This window comes from Manacus vitellinus, unplaced genomic scaffold, assembly GCF_001715985.3.
Source record: "Manacus vitellinus isolate BGI_N305 unplaced genomic scaffold, ASM171598v3 scaffold_0_pilon, whole genome shotgun sequence".
Classification (NCBI taxonomy): Eukaryota; Metazoa; Chordata; class Aves; order Passeriformes; family Pipridae; genus Manacus; species Manacus vitellinus.
This window is the reverse complement of record NW_021938789.1, coordinates 9,314,200-9,328,809: the sequence shown is the minus strand read 5'-3', so window position 1 is coordinate 9,328,809 and position 14,610 is coordinate 9,314,200. Positions and strand designations below refer to the sequence as shown.

Genomic DNA, 14,610 nt, shown 5'->3' with positions numbered 1-14,610 from the left:
AGGAAAATGTGAATAAATTTGCAAATGAAATTATTGTTATTCAGAAATTGGTTTCATTTTGCAATACCTAAATGGAAGCTCAAGTTCCTCGTTCCAGTTGGGGTTTGGACCTTCTGCTGTTGTTGTCCGGCAAACTGTTCGCTGAAAAGAAACTTCTACAAAAGGACGGACCAAAACCTACAGAGACCAAAACAAAGGAAACAGACCTCTGTAGAAATTCATCAAAACACATTCAGTTACACATTTCATGTATTTAGAAAAATAAACATATACTTTGTGGAGATCAGGCTGGTTCAGCCCAGATATAACTTTAATACACCTTAAATATTGCAATTCCCTGGCTTCTAAGCATTTATGGACCTTTTAAAAATATTTTATATGCTAACATTTCCAAAAGTTTATGTGTATTCAGAATACCTGACATATTTATATACACTGGCAAAACCACATTTTCTCCTGAGAGTAGAAAAGCTACAGGCTATCTACTCAAGGAAGGTAACTGAAACCGAACATGTGATCCGGACACCAGAGGAAAAAAGTGCACTTGTATCCTCTTATCTGTAATCCAAGAAGCCTATTGCTACAATCCTAGTTGTCCCTGAAACTGGCTCCTATGACAAACAAGCAACTTCTACTAGACAAAACAAACCCCTAATGTGATTAAAAATGCCTTCATTAACATTCAACTGCATATGGCAGAACCTTATCTGCATTAGAAGGAAAACCATAAGAAAAACAAGAAAAAAAACTTGAAGGTCTTCCATCTTCATTCAGAAGAATACTGAACTTAGTTCTAAATAGCAAGCAAATGTAATTTCAGTGTCAGCCATGAGAATGGATGTGCTGATTTAGACTAAGAGTGTACTGGACCCAAAATGCAGGCTGTGAAAATGGCCAGCAGCCAACACAAACAGAAGAGTAAGAACTGAGCAGGCATGTATGATATTTTTTCCTATTACTCTCCTAGGCTTCAAACGTTTTCAGATGAAAGACTTCCATAAGTCTGTAATGATTTTTCTATTTAGCAGCTCCCCATGGATCATTCTTCCAAATACTTGTCCAATACTCACTTCAACACAAACAAACCTCTTTTGTCCACAATACACATAAGCAACTTCTCTGGGCACCAACCAACTGCTGCATGAAGAATCACAACCTTCTGTTTGTTTTGAACCTAACTCCTACCAGCTTAATTTGACAATCCCTCATGTCTGTACTTACAGAGCCAGGAAATAATCAATCCCTATCCAGGCTCTATATGACTCATGATTTTGTGCCTTTCTACTATATTCCTCCTCCTCTACTTGTAATCATTGGTGTTCTGGCTGCAAGCCCCATCATTTTTCACTGAACAGTTACCATTCTGTGTATCTGACATCCTCATCGCCTTTCTCTGAACCTTCTGTGGCTTTACTCTCCTTTTGGAGATCAAGGAAGGAGTGGGCAAGCCAACCTCACCAATAAGATACCCTTCTGATGGTGTAAGTTAGTGTCTGTGGAACAGAGGAACGCTCACAACCTCGCAGAAAATGTTAGTTTGTAATATACCTGGTTGAATGCCCAGTCTGGGCTACTGGCTGGACTCTGAGCTGACGGAGAGGCTGCAAACATCTCATTAAAGGACCTTGAAGATTTCGATGGTTGTTGAAGTTTGCTACAGGAGGAAACACACAACAGCAAGCAGGAAAGACAGAGAATTCATTACAAAATATGAATCTCTCACATTCTGTATTAGCCATACAGAATTCTGGAAATGCTCATGATATTTTTACCTTGGGTAGATATTTATTTCATCAAATAACACAAAAACAACGCCAGAAAGGGGTATTCAGTGTATAGTTCTAGCAAGCAAGAGAGGGCTTTCTGCCTGAAGGCACTCTTTTCTGAAGAGCTTACCCCAGACTTTTTTTCTGCCTCCCCCATGTAATCTCCTTGAGCTTTTAAGTTTTTAAGTTTTTAAGTTCAAGTAGTTGAATCCCCACAGAATTCATAAATAGTGTAGACTTCATGGTCTTTAGGCAAGGCCTTTATGGCAAAATTGAATCCATATGAATATTACAGATTTGGCAACTCATGAGTGAAATAAAAGAAAATAAATATTAAAATGTTTACTTTCATACTGTTTCCACATAACATTTTTTTGTAACAGCACCACATTAAGAGATTATAAAAGAATAACTATTCATATGGTAAACAGCTCAAAATAAGAGATCATATAATGCAAAAAGATTAGGAGGGGTTCTAATTATTTTTGTAAAATTGCTAATGAATTGAAATTTTCATCTTCTTTTTCCTGTCCACATGTTTCTAATATGAATTGCTTTTCTCAGTATCAACTTATTTACAGAAATCCAACAGAATCTCTATTATAGTAAAAGATAAAACAGCAGAAGACACTAAATTCTGTAATTGGCCACCTTGAAAACACCTCGTAGTTAAATGCAAGGTGTATTCATACTGGGGGAGAGAGAGAAAGAACACTGCAGTAATACATTGCTTCTGGAACTGAACCACACTGTTCAGAACTCCAGTGTCTGTACATGACACAGCATCATGCAGTGCAGGCATTGCCTTAATGTGCCTGAAGGTAAAGGTCACCTTTAAAATTAGTCAGAACCACACCAGGCTCAGTCTATTAACTTAAACAAACAGTTCATCAAGGAGACCAACATGCTACACTCAGGAGGCAAATACAGTATTCCACCATGAAGAACTGGATTTTTTTAAATACTTGTTAAGAGATTATGAATTAAAAATTGCCCTGAGTATAATGAAGAGATTTGCTTAAGGTATAATTCATCTGATATTACCAGAGTTATAATGTTGTCAAAGCTGCAACTTATCTTTCAGGCAGCTTTTTCATCAAGTAGATTAACACAGTTTCTGGTAAAACATGTTTTGAATTTAGCAACTACTGAAAAATGATCATATTATTCTACAAACTTACAAAATATCAGTTATTTATCACGATTAATAAAAAGACAAATGTATGTTTTTATCATGAGAATCAAAACAAAACACATATGGCTGAACTGCAAAATCAGTTTCTTCAGCTGTCCTCAAACCAGCAGAAACCAGAAATGAATCTGTACTGGAAACAGGCATTTAAACATACCTCATCACTGTTTTTCTCACTGGAATATCATAAGCTCTAATGATGTTCACTAACAGTTTTATGTCTCCATCTGACAAATTTTGTGCTGTGACCTTCTTCCTTTCTTTTCTTCTTGGCCTTAATGGACGTTTTGGCTCTGCCAGTTTGAAGAGGCCAAGTCCCAAAATGCTAATAATCATAAAACAGATATTCAGTCAGTTTTGCACAAAATCCAGCATTCTAATGTCTCCATGACACACATGAAAATTATGCACTAACAGAAAAAGGAAATATATGCTCTTGCTTGTGCCAAACAAAACTCTCTGAAATGTCAAAATGTTGCAGTTGTTTAGTACTGCACAATCCAGTTCTGTCTTATATTTCAGAAATTATAACTTCAATGTGCAAAAAAGTTTGGTTCAGTTCCCCCCCGCCCCCAAAAACTGAGTAAGATACAAACAAGACAATTACACAGCTTCAAGACAGACCTAAACTACAGTGCTATAAACAAGGGATATAGCAGATGACAATAACCACTGTATGGAAGAGGCAAAAATCTAACTACACAGCTACATACAGTGAACAATAGGCCACAGAAAGGAAGCAGAATGAAAATACCACAACATACCCTGGACCCTCAGAACTTATAACCCAAGGCAAAGCAGAACCAAAGAAAAAGAAAACGAAAATAAAATAAAGATATATATTTTTACATATCATGATATCAACTGCAGACTATCCAAAATCCACTTTAAAAACTGATAGCCAATGGCATTATTTCACAGAATCACAGAATTGTTAGGGTTGGAAGGGATCTCTGGAGATGATCTAGTCCAATCCCCCTGCCAAGATAGGGTCACCCAGAGCAGGTTATACAGCAAGGCATCCAGGTGGGGTTTTTTAAGGTATTTTTTTATACATAATAAAAAAAAAATCAGAGTAATTACTGTTAAAATAACACAAAACCATGAGTTACTGAACTATCTCACTAAGTGAATGCTTTAAACAAATCATGGTGTATTTTAAATTCACTAGCCATTTAACTCAGCAAATGGAATCTGATATAAATTAATATTAATGGTTAGAAAATATCAATGAAGCATTTGATTTTAAACAACTCCAACAGCTGATAATAGTCTGGTTTGGATTTTTCTATTCTGTGATGTAAAAACATGAACTAAAGAAAGGATAAACTCTTATAAAAGAGAGCAAGTCTCTGTGTCTCCAGCAGATGGGACTGTTTAGATTTATACAGCAGGATGAAAACCATTGAATATTATAAGTGTTGTGTTTATAGTGAACAGACACCACTTCTACATGAAAGAAAAAAATAACTTTCACAACTTGTTTACTTACACAAATTTTAAGTGAGCAATGCTAATTAAGAGTCAGCTACGCTGTGATGACTGATAAATGTAAAAAGGTATAAGTATAGGATTTGGAACAAAAATCCAAGGAAAGTTCTTAAGTAATAAAAGAAACAATAACCTTAAAAGAAAAAGAGCAGTAATTTCCAAACCCAGTATCTTTTCTGAACATAAACAACATTCAGCATCAGCAAAGAGAAATACATGAGAAGAAAAATAAAGAAAATTACTGCTAAAAAACTACTGCATGTTACTTGTAAGGCATAGACACTGACTCCAAGTAAGCATCACCTACAGAACCAGTAGTAGTGTTACTACCTCTGACACTTGTCTGATAATTCAAAATATTCCATCTGGCTGGGCTATGCTCAGTTTATCAGGTCACACACAGTTCGATGCATTATATCCTTCTATATCTTATTTACATGTTATCACTTTACTTCTGTCAAAACCAGACTTTTTCTTACAAAAGTTTTTACACACTTTGTTTATCAATACAGTGTCTGTATGGGCAGAGGTGTACATAGTGATTGGAAGTTTACATGTTATACTAAACACAAAATCACGTCAGTTAGTCACATAAACACACTTTGCAAAAAAAAGAAAAAATCAGATGGTTTTACATTAATTTTTTTATTTGGAACAGACAGATAGCTCCCTTACCCCAGGCTCAGAATGTCCTCTTCATTGACAAGGTCAGAGAGAAGGAAATGGTGTTTTGCTATGAGGAAACGGTTTATTACTGATTCTCGAACCTGTGAATGAGGAGGGAGAAGAGCCAAAAGTACATTTCTAATCCAAAACCACTGCAAATATTTGCATTCTGTCTACTAAACACAAACAAAACATCCAAATACAGATTCTTTATTTTTTTCCCCACTTTTAAGAGGGTCACAGTCCAAAAAAAAATTTCTGCTTACAGCTCATTATCAGAAACAATCATAATGATAAATTACACTACCAGACATCTCTTTTCCACATCTAAATGAAGTTGCAGAAAAGGCTGTAGAGAAATCTATATGGTACAAGTTAAGGGGAACAAAAGGAATACTTTGGACTGCAGAACAACTGATGAAGCCTGTATTACAAACACTATGATTTTGAGCAAATGTTTAAAATCCTTAGCTCCTTTCATTTCTATGCTGAGGCCATAGAGTGAAGCAGAGATCAAAGTCTTCCCTCTTCTCCCAACAGCTGTGTGAAAGCAGACTGACAGAATATTGCCTTAGTCGTTTTTTCCTACCACTAATGCTAGAAATGCCCTTATATTCTGTGCTATTACAAAATCCGAAGTGACAGACGTATAATGATCACATTTCAGAGTGAAATGAATTTCAGTTCTGATGTGAGCAATCTAATTTTCAAGCACATCTGACAATTTCTAAAAGTGTAAAATACCCAAATGCTATTTTAAAAAAGGCTACTTGTATTTAATCTAACAGAGTGACAAATAAAGGGACCATAATATATGTTACTCTGTACTATCACACCACTGTTCAGTGCATTGCAACAACCATATGTTTGATACCATGCAAAGCATATGGGGCTGACACAGACATGACAGCTTTGTCAAAAATAAATTTTTTATACTATCATAATGGATCTGGACTTTGGCACTTGCCTGGGAGATTTAAACACTTCATTGTCTAGTTCTTTCACGAACCACTCTTTCTAGCAGACAATTTGTTTTGTCCTACTTTAAATCAACCTTATCATCATGTTTCATGTTTTGCTGGCAGGCTAGGATTTGATACACTTTTTGGTATTTCCACTCCTGGTAAGAAACTGGTAGCCACATTTCGCACTTGCTATTTTGCCAAAATAGTCTGAAATTGCAAACTTTTCTTGGTTAGATGACTGCTGTTTTCCTATTTTTTTCCCTCTAAGGATTAAAGAGATTGTCAAACTAACATAATGAACAGACTAGAAAAATAAATTAAAAAAGATAAGGGTACCACAGTGAAGGTAATGTGATGGAAGATATGCCCTCTGCCTTAGGCTGCAGGACAAGACACTGTGTATTGAATTAAATGACTTTTAATGGTGGTCAGGGCCACTTTCATGGAGATAATTAAGTTCTTAGCATCACAGCTTACAACAAGGAAAATAGGGCAGAGAGGGAAATCACCGAATTCCTGGGATACAGTATGAATCTCTGGGACACTGAAACAAAGAAGAATTTATAGAAGTGCTAGAAAAATCCAGAATGGCGGGTCATTTTCTATATTACATCTTTTTCAATAACATGAAATTTCATAGACCTCCACTTGTTCGATTAGACCAGTTTCAGACCCAATTTGGAACTTTAAAGATAGGTAGGTCATGTTTAGAGATGAATCAGGTTTTTAGTATTCATGGAAATAAAAGTGTCCAAGTATAGGAGCAACACGTGGCCTTACAGAAGTATGGTGGATCCATATTTTTAGCATCTTACCTTCTGTAGATAGTTGGCAACAATCGCTCTGTGTGCATCTAGATAATTTTTGCTGTCAATCACATCCCTCTCTTGCAGTCTCTTCTCATAGTCCTAAAGATATTTACTAGAGTTTGTGATTCAATATATATTCAGAACTTTATTACACACAAGAAAAATGGTAACTATTTAATTAATATTAATGTAGGGATCACAGTAAACCACAACAGACATCAGATGTTTATAAAGCTATTTTTAATGTTATGTATAAAGTAATAGCACTGCTAAACTTCCATGAATAGAGACAAGAATTCCATTAAGTTACAAGATTCATGTGGTTTAAATTACCATGGAGGATTACCTGAAGATTTCCCTCCCTTCTTTTAAAGCTGAACTTTGACCTGCTGCTATAAACTGAAATTCCATTTGAACTGGAAGTGGCTTCTCTTACTGCAGCTGCAATAGGAAGAATCCCTTATAAACAGAAATGATGCAGCATTCATGAAAGTTGATCTCAAATCTTAACTGTGTTTTATTACAAGTAACTACTTTTCAAGTAACTAGCAACTACTTTTCATAGACTATAAAACTCAAAGAAATTCTACTTTTGGTAGTTTGTTGAGAAAAAAAATATCGAAGAGATTTAATAGCATAACAAAAATCTTCTTTGTACATTGTGAGAAAGTAAAAGCTCTTTAAGAAGAAGCCAGAGTGTGAAGATTTGGCTTTGCCTGAGGTTTGATGAAGACTCTGTAGCCTAACTGAGGGGCTGAGATGAATCTTGGGTACCACCACAAGAAAAAGATTTACTTGGTTCCTGGGGAGAAGTATGTTGATGAGATATTTCTCAGGGTTGTGTTACTACTCTGGTGGACTACAGTGAAAGCTGTGCTGACAGATGCAACTTCTATTCACAAGTTTAGGAAAGTGTTTCATAAATTAAGAAAAGGCTAGAGCTGACACTCTGCTTCCAAGCAAAAACCAGAGCTTACAAATCAGGAGGGTCTCCCAGGATCTGCAACTTAATCGCAACCTGCAAATCCCACTGGCTTTAGAACCATAGCTAGTTAATCATGTAAAAGTACTCAGTAAAATTAATCTTCAGGTCTGAGCTCTAACTTTAAGGATGAACAGCTCAATGTCTAGTTAGTGTCCCTTAAATAGCACAGTGCCCCTGGGATCAATTATAGGGCCAGCATTATTTAGTTTCTTCACCAGTGACCTGGATAAGGAGACACCATACACTGTCAGAAATTTAACCAACGATACTCGATTAGGAAGAGTGGTTAATACAACAACTGACTGAACCACAGTTCAGAGGGCTCTTGATAATTGGAGACTATGAAAACTGAAGCACTAAATAAAAAAAGGTAAAGTTCTGTACTGAGGGTGGAGCAACTTCATGTGCTACCACAAACTGGAAAGCAACCAGAAGAATAACAGACATATTGAAAAAAAATGTGGGGGTTATGGTTTAATGACAACAACAACATGTTCTTTTAGCATCTTTCTAGGGAAATCACCAGCTCCTCCAGCTTGACACTTGTGTGGGGGGGCATGCCTGAAATAATGCATCCAGTTTGCAGCTGTCAGTTCAAGAGGCATGTGGAGAAACTAGATGGGGTGCACTAAGGGATTGCTAAAGCAGTCAGAGGCCTAGAGAACATGACCTACAAGAAGAGGTCAGAATCTTAGAATAATGTAGGTTGGGAGAACCTTCTGGTGGTCTCATCCAAACTCTCACTCAGAGCCAGAACAACTCCAGTCAGGATGCTCAGGGCTTTTGCCAGGTGAATTTTCAGTATCCCTAGAGATGACAAGTCTACAAACTTGCTGGACAATGTGTTCTAGAACTTGGATACATTCTTTGTGAAAAATGTTTCCATTATATCTAACCGGAATTTTCTTGTAGTAACTTGTGTCTATTATTACCTCACCTCTAAGATGAGTCTGACTGTTTTCTCTGCACCATCTTGCTCAGTTCTTGAAGGAAGTGGTAAGATACTCCCTCAGCCTTGCCTGCAGTCCTTTCTGCCTTTCCTTGTAGGTCATGTGCTTCAGCCCTGTATATATTCTGATAGCTCTGTACTGGACTTGCTCCAGTATTTCAGCGTCTTTCTTGCACTGGACAAGATGTTCAAATTCACCAGACTGGTGAGGAAGAGATTAATGAGCAATGCAGTATGGGCCCACAAGTTGAGGAGCACTTAAAAAGGAGAGGGTGCCAAACTCATCTCTCCAGTTTCAGACAGTATAACAAGGGAAAACAGCCATTAAATACAACTTGCAAAGCTCAGGTTGGACAGGACTTTTTTTTTTTTGGTGGTTTTTGTTTGTTTGGGTTTTTTCTGGTTTTTGTTTTGGTTTGGTGGCTTTTGTTGGTTTTGTGTTTGTTTTTTTTTTAAACAATCACTGGAAGGATAGTGAAGCACTGGAACAGGTTATCCAGAAAGGCTGTGGAATCTCCCATTTAGAGATTTTCAAGACTTAGCTAGACAAATACACAGATGACTTCATCTAGTGCTGGCAACAGTTCCACCACTTTAGTGGAAAGCAGGACCAGATGACCTCCAGATAATATTTTCCAAATAGTATTTCCATGATTCTATGAATTTTCATACTTCTTTGCCAAATAGCTAGTAAACCAACTAGGAACAATACCACTTTAAACTTAGTTTTGAAGATCACATCATATAAAATGAATCTAGAATGGGCAATCATGACTTCATCCAATTAATACTTAATGAAAGAAAAAAACCCACAAAAAGAATTCTTAAACTGTGGTTTTTGAACTTTGAATGACAACATGAAAGAATAAAATTAGCCCATAAAATCAACTGGATCAGAAATGTACAGCAAAGATGTACGTTAAAGATGCACATCTTTAAATAAACATACAAAACTAATCTAAAATTTAAAAAGTAAAAATATTTATTGTAAAGACCAAGACACGATTGAATAATAAATATTTTTAAAAATATATATAATCCAATAGAAAAGGAAGAAAGAATTTTTTCATATAAATTTATATAAGAAGAAGTAGGGATGAAACAGCAGTGCCAGAATCTGAGATGATTCTGCTCCTGTTAAGGCAATGAGCACAGTCAAATGCTCCTTAGCTACATAAACTGCTAAAGAACAAAAGAATGCATGACTTAGCACTAATAATGGAGTCGAGATAAAAATAATTGAAGTATGACCCAAATAAAAAAAATGCACACATTGCATTTCAGTAAGGTAATTAACAGACAGGCAAGGATGGGGTAAGCTAATTGGAGCAATGTACTAAAACAGAAATATCTGTAACACAGACTATGGTAAAACATAAAAAGGTTTTCATTCTTGCTAGTCATTGCTTCCAACAGTCTCCACAAAAAGGGCTCAAAAGCTAATAAGCCTAAGCCTGAATTATCTCTGCATTACCTTTCTAAATCTGAAATCCTTCTGAAAAAAAAGTCTCATACCTTTAACAAAAACTATCTTAGAACATTTGTGTCTATCGCAGTTTTTCTGTTTTATTTTCCTTTTCACACAGTGAACAACTGCCTCGGAAAGAAGCTATCTTAATTAGATTAAAATACCACTAGAAAAGACTGAAGGAATAAAATTCTCATTTTTTTTCATGGTCAGCATAGCTCTATATTCTTTAAAAGGATAATTTGACTTAATTGAACTATTATTACTGCAATATTATTAGCATTAAAACTAGAAAAGAAATATTTCAGATAACATACTACCTGGAAGATTTTCTCACTGATTTCTCGTTCATGTAAAGGGACTTGCTTATAGTTTCGGAACTCTGCCACCTCCCCACTTCTGAGCCGCAAGAGTCGGAATCTCTTTGATCTGTTGAACTCCTCATCAGAAACAAAATTAAATTCTTGCTGCAACTGTTCCAACCTGAAGAAATCAGGAACCTGTGCCTCTCTGCTTGTAGCAACCTAAATTAGTAAAGAAATTAAAAATTTTCCATATAACTTTTGTAAGTAAGTCTTACCTGCAGATTGCAAGGATGCTCATTTTAAGCAAAAGCAATCGAGATGGATCACAAAGACTGAAACACCGAGTGTTTTAAAGTAGGGTTTTGCTGAGCGAAGTATATAAGATTAGATACTATAGAATACAATAAAATTCTATTTCCCTGCATCATAAACAAAAGATTAGAGTATGAAAACTATGACACCACAGAATGATCTAGGGAGCTGTACTGTAAAGGCAATCCATTTACACAACTTCAGCCACCTAAATAGCTCCCCAATGTGTTGTTTAGAAAAGCTGAAGCTTCTACAACACACTAGATCTCTTGGTGCAATTGTTACTAATGAGCAACTTCCTATTTAGTACCATACAAGTAGGCTGGGAATTCCCCTGTGCTTTAAGGAAACAACAAACTCAAAATCTGCATTTTGTTTTTAATTTATAAATTAGTCAGTGTGTGCATTTCTTTATATCTATTTTTTGCCACTCCTGAATGGATTATTGAATCATGCTCATTAATACATAAACAACCCACTACTAAATGGACTCATAAATCACATTTTTAGTAGACATTTTGCTTCTTAACACTCACACAAATATGCCCATCACAAATTCAAATGCTGGTACCACGCTGGCATGCATGCAGATTGTCTGGGGAGGTACTGGTGACTAGGAGTTTCACAGCTCCATTAGCCCTACAGCTCTGAAAATACCACTTACCATGATCAGCTGCATCAGAGCTGCATTGTTTGGGTCATTTGGATCAAGTTTTGCTTCCGCTGCCCACTTAGCTAGTTTCTTCATATCAGTTAAGCCTGAGGTGCCAATGGATGCAATAGCATCAATATTTTTTAAAGCACTAGAAAGACAGAATTGGCAGAACTTACATCTAAAACACATATGATTTAGCAATATAAAAGGAGTATTTAAAACAATCTTAGAGAAAATCAAAAAGCTCCCCACAACCTGAACAGTAAATTTACACAATTCTTAGCTGTAGCTATGCAACTGAGGGAATGATCAATTTCAAAGCCAAGTAAAAGGGAAATATGAGGGAACCAGAGGAAGAGAACTTTTATACAATGTAATAAGGTGCTTACTGATACATTTATGATATACCTATGCTATTCCATGTTGCTGCTTACTAGCAAGTAAGAAGGTAAATTGCCTCACAGCATGAAAGTTAACATAAAAGCTTTGACAAAGAACTGGGATGTACAGTCCTTGCTTGTACTGTATCTTAGCTCCTGTCTTTGATCTGTCTCCTGGATGGTGCTCCCAGCCCCACATTATAGCCCTTGTCTCTGCCCCTCCCTGCTGTTTCTGGATAGACCCTGTGGCCTGATTCATCCCCTTGCCATACTACTGCTAGCACTCTGCTCCGCCTGTCATGTCCAGACTGCATGCAGGCTGGCAAGGACACTGCCTGTGTTTGGGAAACCCTTGCAACCTTCTCTCTTGTGGCACAGCCCTGCTTTTGGTCCTCCCTGTAACTACGAGTCTCAGCTCCACTCCCTATCCTTTGGATGCTCCTGCTCAGTTTCTTGGGATTCACAGGAGGCAAGGAAGTATGATAAGTAGTTTGGAGACCATATGTACGCTGACATGCTCACCAGGCTTCAGGCACCTTCTCACAGACGCCATCTCTGAAGCCCCACTGTTACCCAAACCTTGCCACATAAATCCAACACCTCAGGACATGGAAACACCACAGGAGTGAATATTGCCCCTTTTCCTGTTAGGGGTGCTAATTTGAGTCTTTGTTCTCTATTGACTTGAGTATTTTCAAGAACTTATGGGTCTTTTAGAATCAGCCAAATATCCAGCAGTTACTGCAGCAGCAGGTAAAGTGGTAACATCAAGGCTATCTTTAGGCACTGATCTTGAACACATGCACACAGAATCACAGCTGTGCTGAAAAGCTCATGGGCAGCAAAAAGTAACATTAGTCATGAAAATCTTGTCTCTGACTTTCCCAACAGACAATGGAAAGTCACAGAGAACTGTTCATCTGCAGAAGATGATTCAAAGAAGAGTGTTTTACAGCTAACTTCCTTTTGTAATTCTTCAGTTTTCCATTTACTACAGTGATTAGTCTCCAGAGTTTAAAGTTAGCCTTTGAGAATCCATCTTTTTGTTTAAATCTCACACTATTCTAGTCTCACTGAAGTCAGCAGGTTATCAACGAGCTGACCTGCAAAATACTTGAGTGGCTGCAGCTTTGGTCAAATATAGTAACAGAGTGATTTGTAGGCCAGTGCCTAGCCTCTAAATAAATAAAAATCCGACACAAACTAATCAGCTGGCAGAAATAATTGCTCAGTATTAATAAGTATAGGGCAGTGAAGGTACCTGAGAACATTACAAAAGCAGACTTTGTGTATCATCTCCTTGACTTTATGGAATTATATAAAAGCAACAAAATGGACAAATAATCTACAGTATCCAACTTGCAGCCACAGGGCAAATTATATTGTTTTGAATGTAATAATATACTCATTTCTGCAGTTCCACATCCTTCCCATGGAGAAAAATCATGGAATAGTATTATCTTGGAATGATCTGACAGATGACAATTTTCCACTGATAAAATCACCAACAGAGTCAACCCCCCATACTAACTTCTACTGCTTTCATAATATAATTTTTATCATTAATGACAGCAGAAAAGGCAGTTAAAGCATGTGTCCAAACAGCATCTCCAAATGCACTTCAGATAAGAAAGAGCTGGAGTCTCTGTTCTTAGCAAAATGATTACAGGAAGGTTCCTTGACAATATATTCACTTCCTATTAGAAAATAATAAAATTGAATTAATCGGCTTGAGTTTAACTTTAATGCTATCTAGAAAAAATATGCTAAAAAGTAAAATTTCTACCTAAAATCTATTAACCAAAAACATGTGCCCTAAGATATCTGCAGGGGGTTACAGGGCAAACTAAAAATTCCAAACTTAAGGAAAAAGATTATGTAAATTCTGGATTATGAAAATCTATTTTTTTTTAACACTAGTATAATCAGTTTCCCATGAATCACTAAAAATTCATATCATATTACCTTGGAATGCCTGTGTTTTGCTGAGATATGGGAGGAATTAAGGGGATTCCTTTTTCTCCAACTGCCCAAGAGACACTATTGGATACTTTCCCAGAGGTCATTAGAGTCATTTTGTTGCTGCCATCAGCTTCAAAGGAAAAGGACACACCTATCAAGGGAGAAAAATCCAAAGTAGTATATTTACGCATTCAAACACAGTGTCTAAACATTTTTAAAAATATTTCCTGGAAATGAGCACTCAAATAACCTGTGCCTTTATGTAAGTGGGTTAATGTGAAGCAATTCTGCTGCATGCTGTGGGGAAGAACTCTGCTCTAATAAAGAGAAATAAGTGAAAGATTCCATTACACCTACAGAAAGGCATTCCATTTGCATTGGAACGAAAGGCTAAGCCTTGAAAGCTATGCCAAAATCTCTTTTTTTTTCCCCCCACAGATGAACACCACTTAATATTTCTGGTAGTTTTCAGATTCAGCATACTGTTATTAACAAAACAGAAATTCAGAGTCAAAAGTATTATGTATGACTGAAAAGTCAGTCCTAAAGCTTTGTGACACACAATTGTAGAGATGGTCATCACAGTCAATGACATTTACACATACATTTGCTGTACCAATTTTTTTACCACATTTCTTTTCCTCAGCTTTTTACCTATTCTGCTCTAGTTTTATCTGTATTTCATATATAGTGAATTTAAGCAAC

The 14,610-nt window shown here is 36.5% G+C and overlaps 1 protein-coding gene across 2 annotated transcripts in view; it reads right to left on the bottom strand.

Annotated features, from left to right (window-relative positions):
• CC2D2A (coiled-coil and C2 domain containing 2A) overlaps window positions 1-14,610 on the bottom strand; it is a 46,070-nt gene that overhangs the window by 13,991 nt on the left and 17,469 nt on the right. For both annotated transcript variants that reach the window (XM_029960721.1, XM_029960728.1), the window contains exons 15-22: window positions 13,909-14,056; window positions 11,573-11,711; window positions 10,612-10,815; window positions 6,896-6,988; window positions 5,125-5,216; window positions 3,116-3,283; window positions 1,549-1,654; window positions 68-177 (exon numbers count right to left, since the gene is read on the bottom strand). In XM_029960721.1, the coding sequence (XP_029816581.1) occupies window positions 68-177; window positions 1,549-1,654; window positions 3,116-3,283; window positions 5,125-5,216; window positions 6,896-6,988; window positions 10,612-10,815; window positions 11,573-11,711; window positions 13,909-14,056 (1,060 nt within the window). The remainder of the gene's footprint in view (window positions 1-67; window positions 178-1,548; window positions 1,655-3,115; window positions 3,284-5,124; window positions 5,217-6,895; window positions 6,989-10,611; window positions 10,816-11,572; window positions 11,712-13,908; window positions 14,057-14,610) is intronic.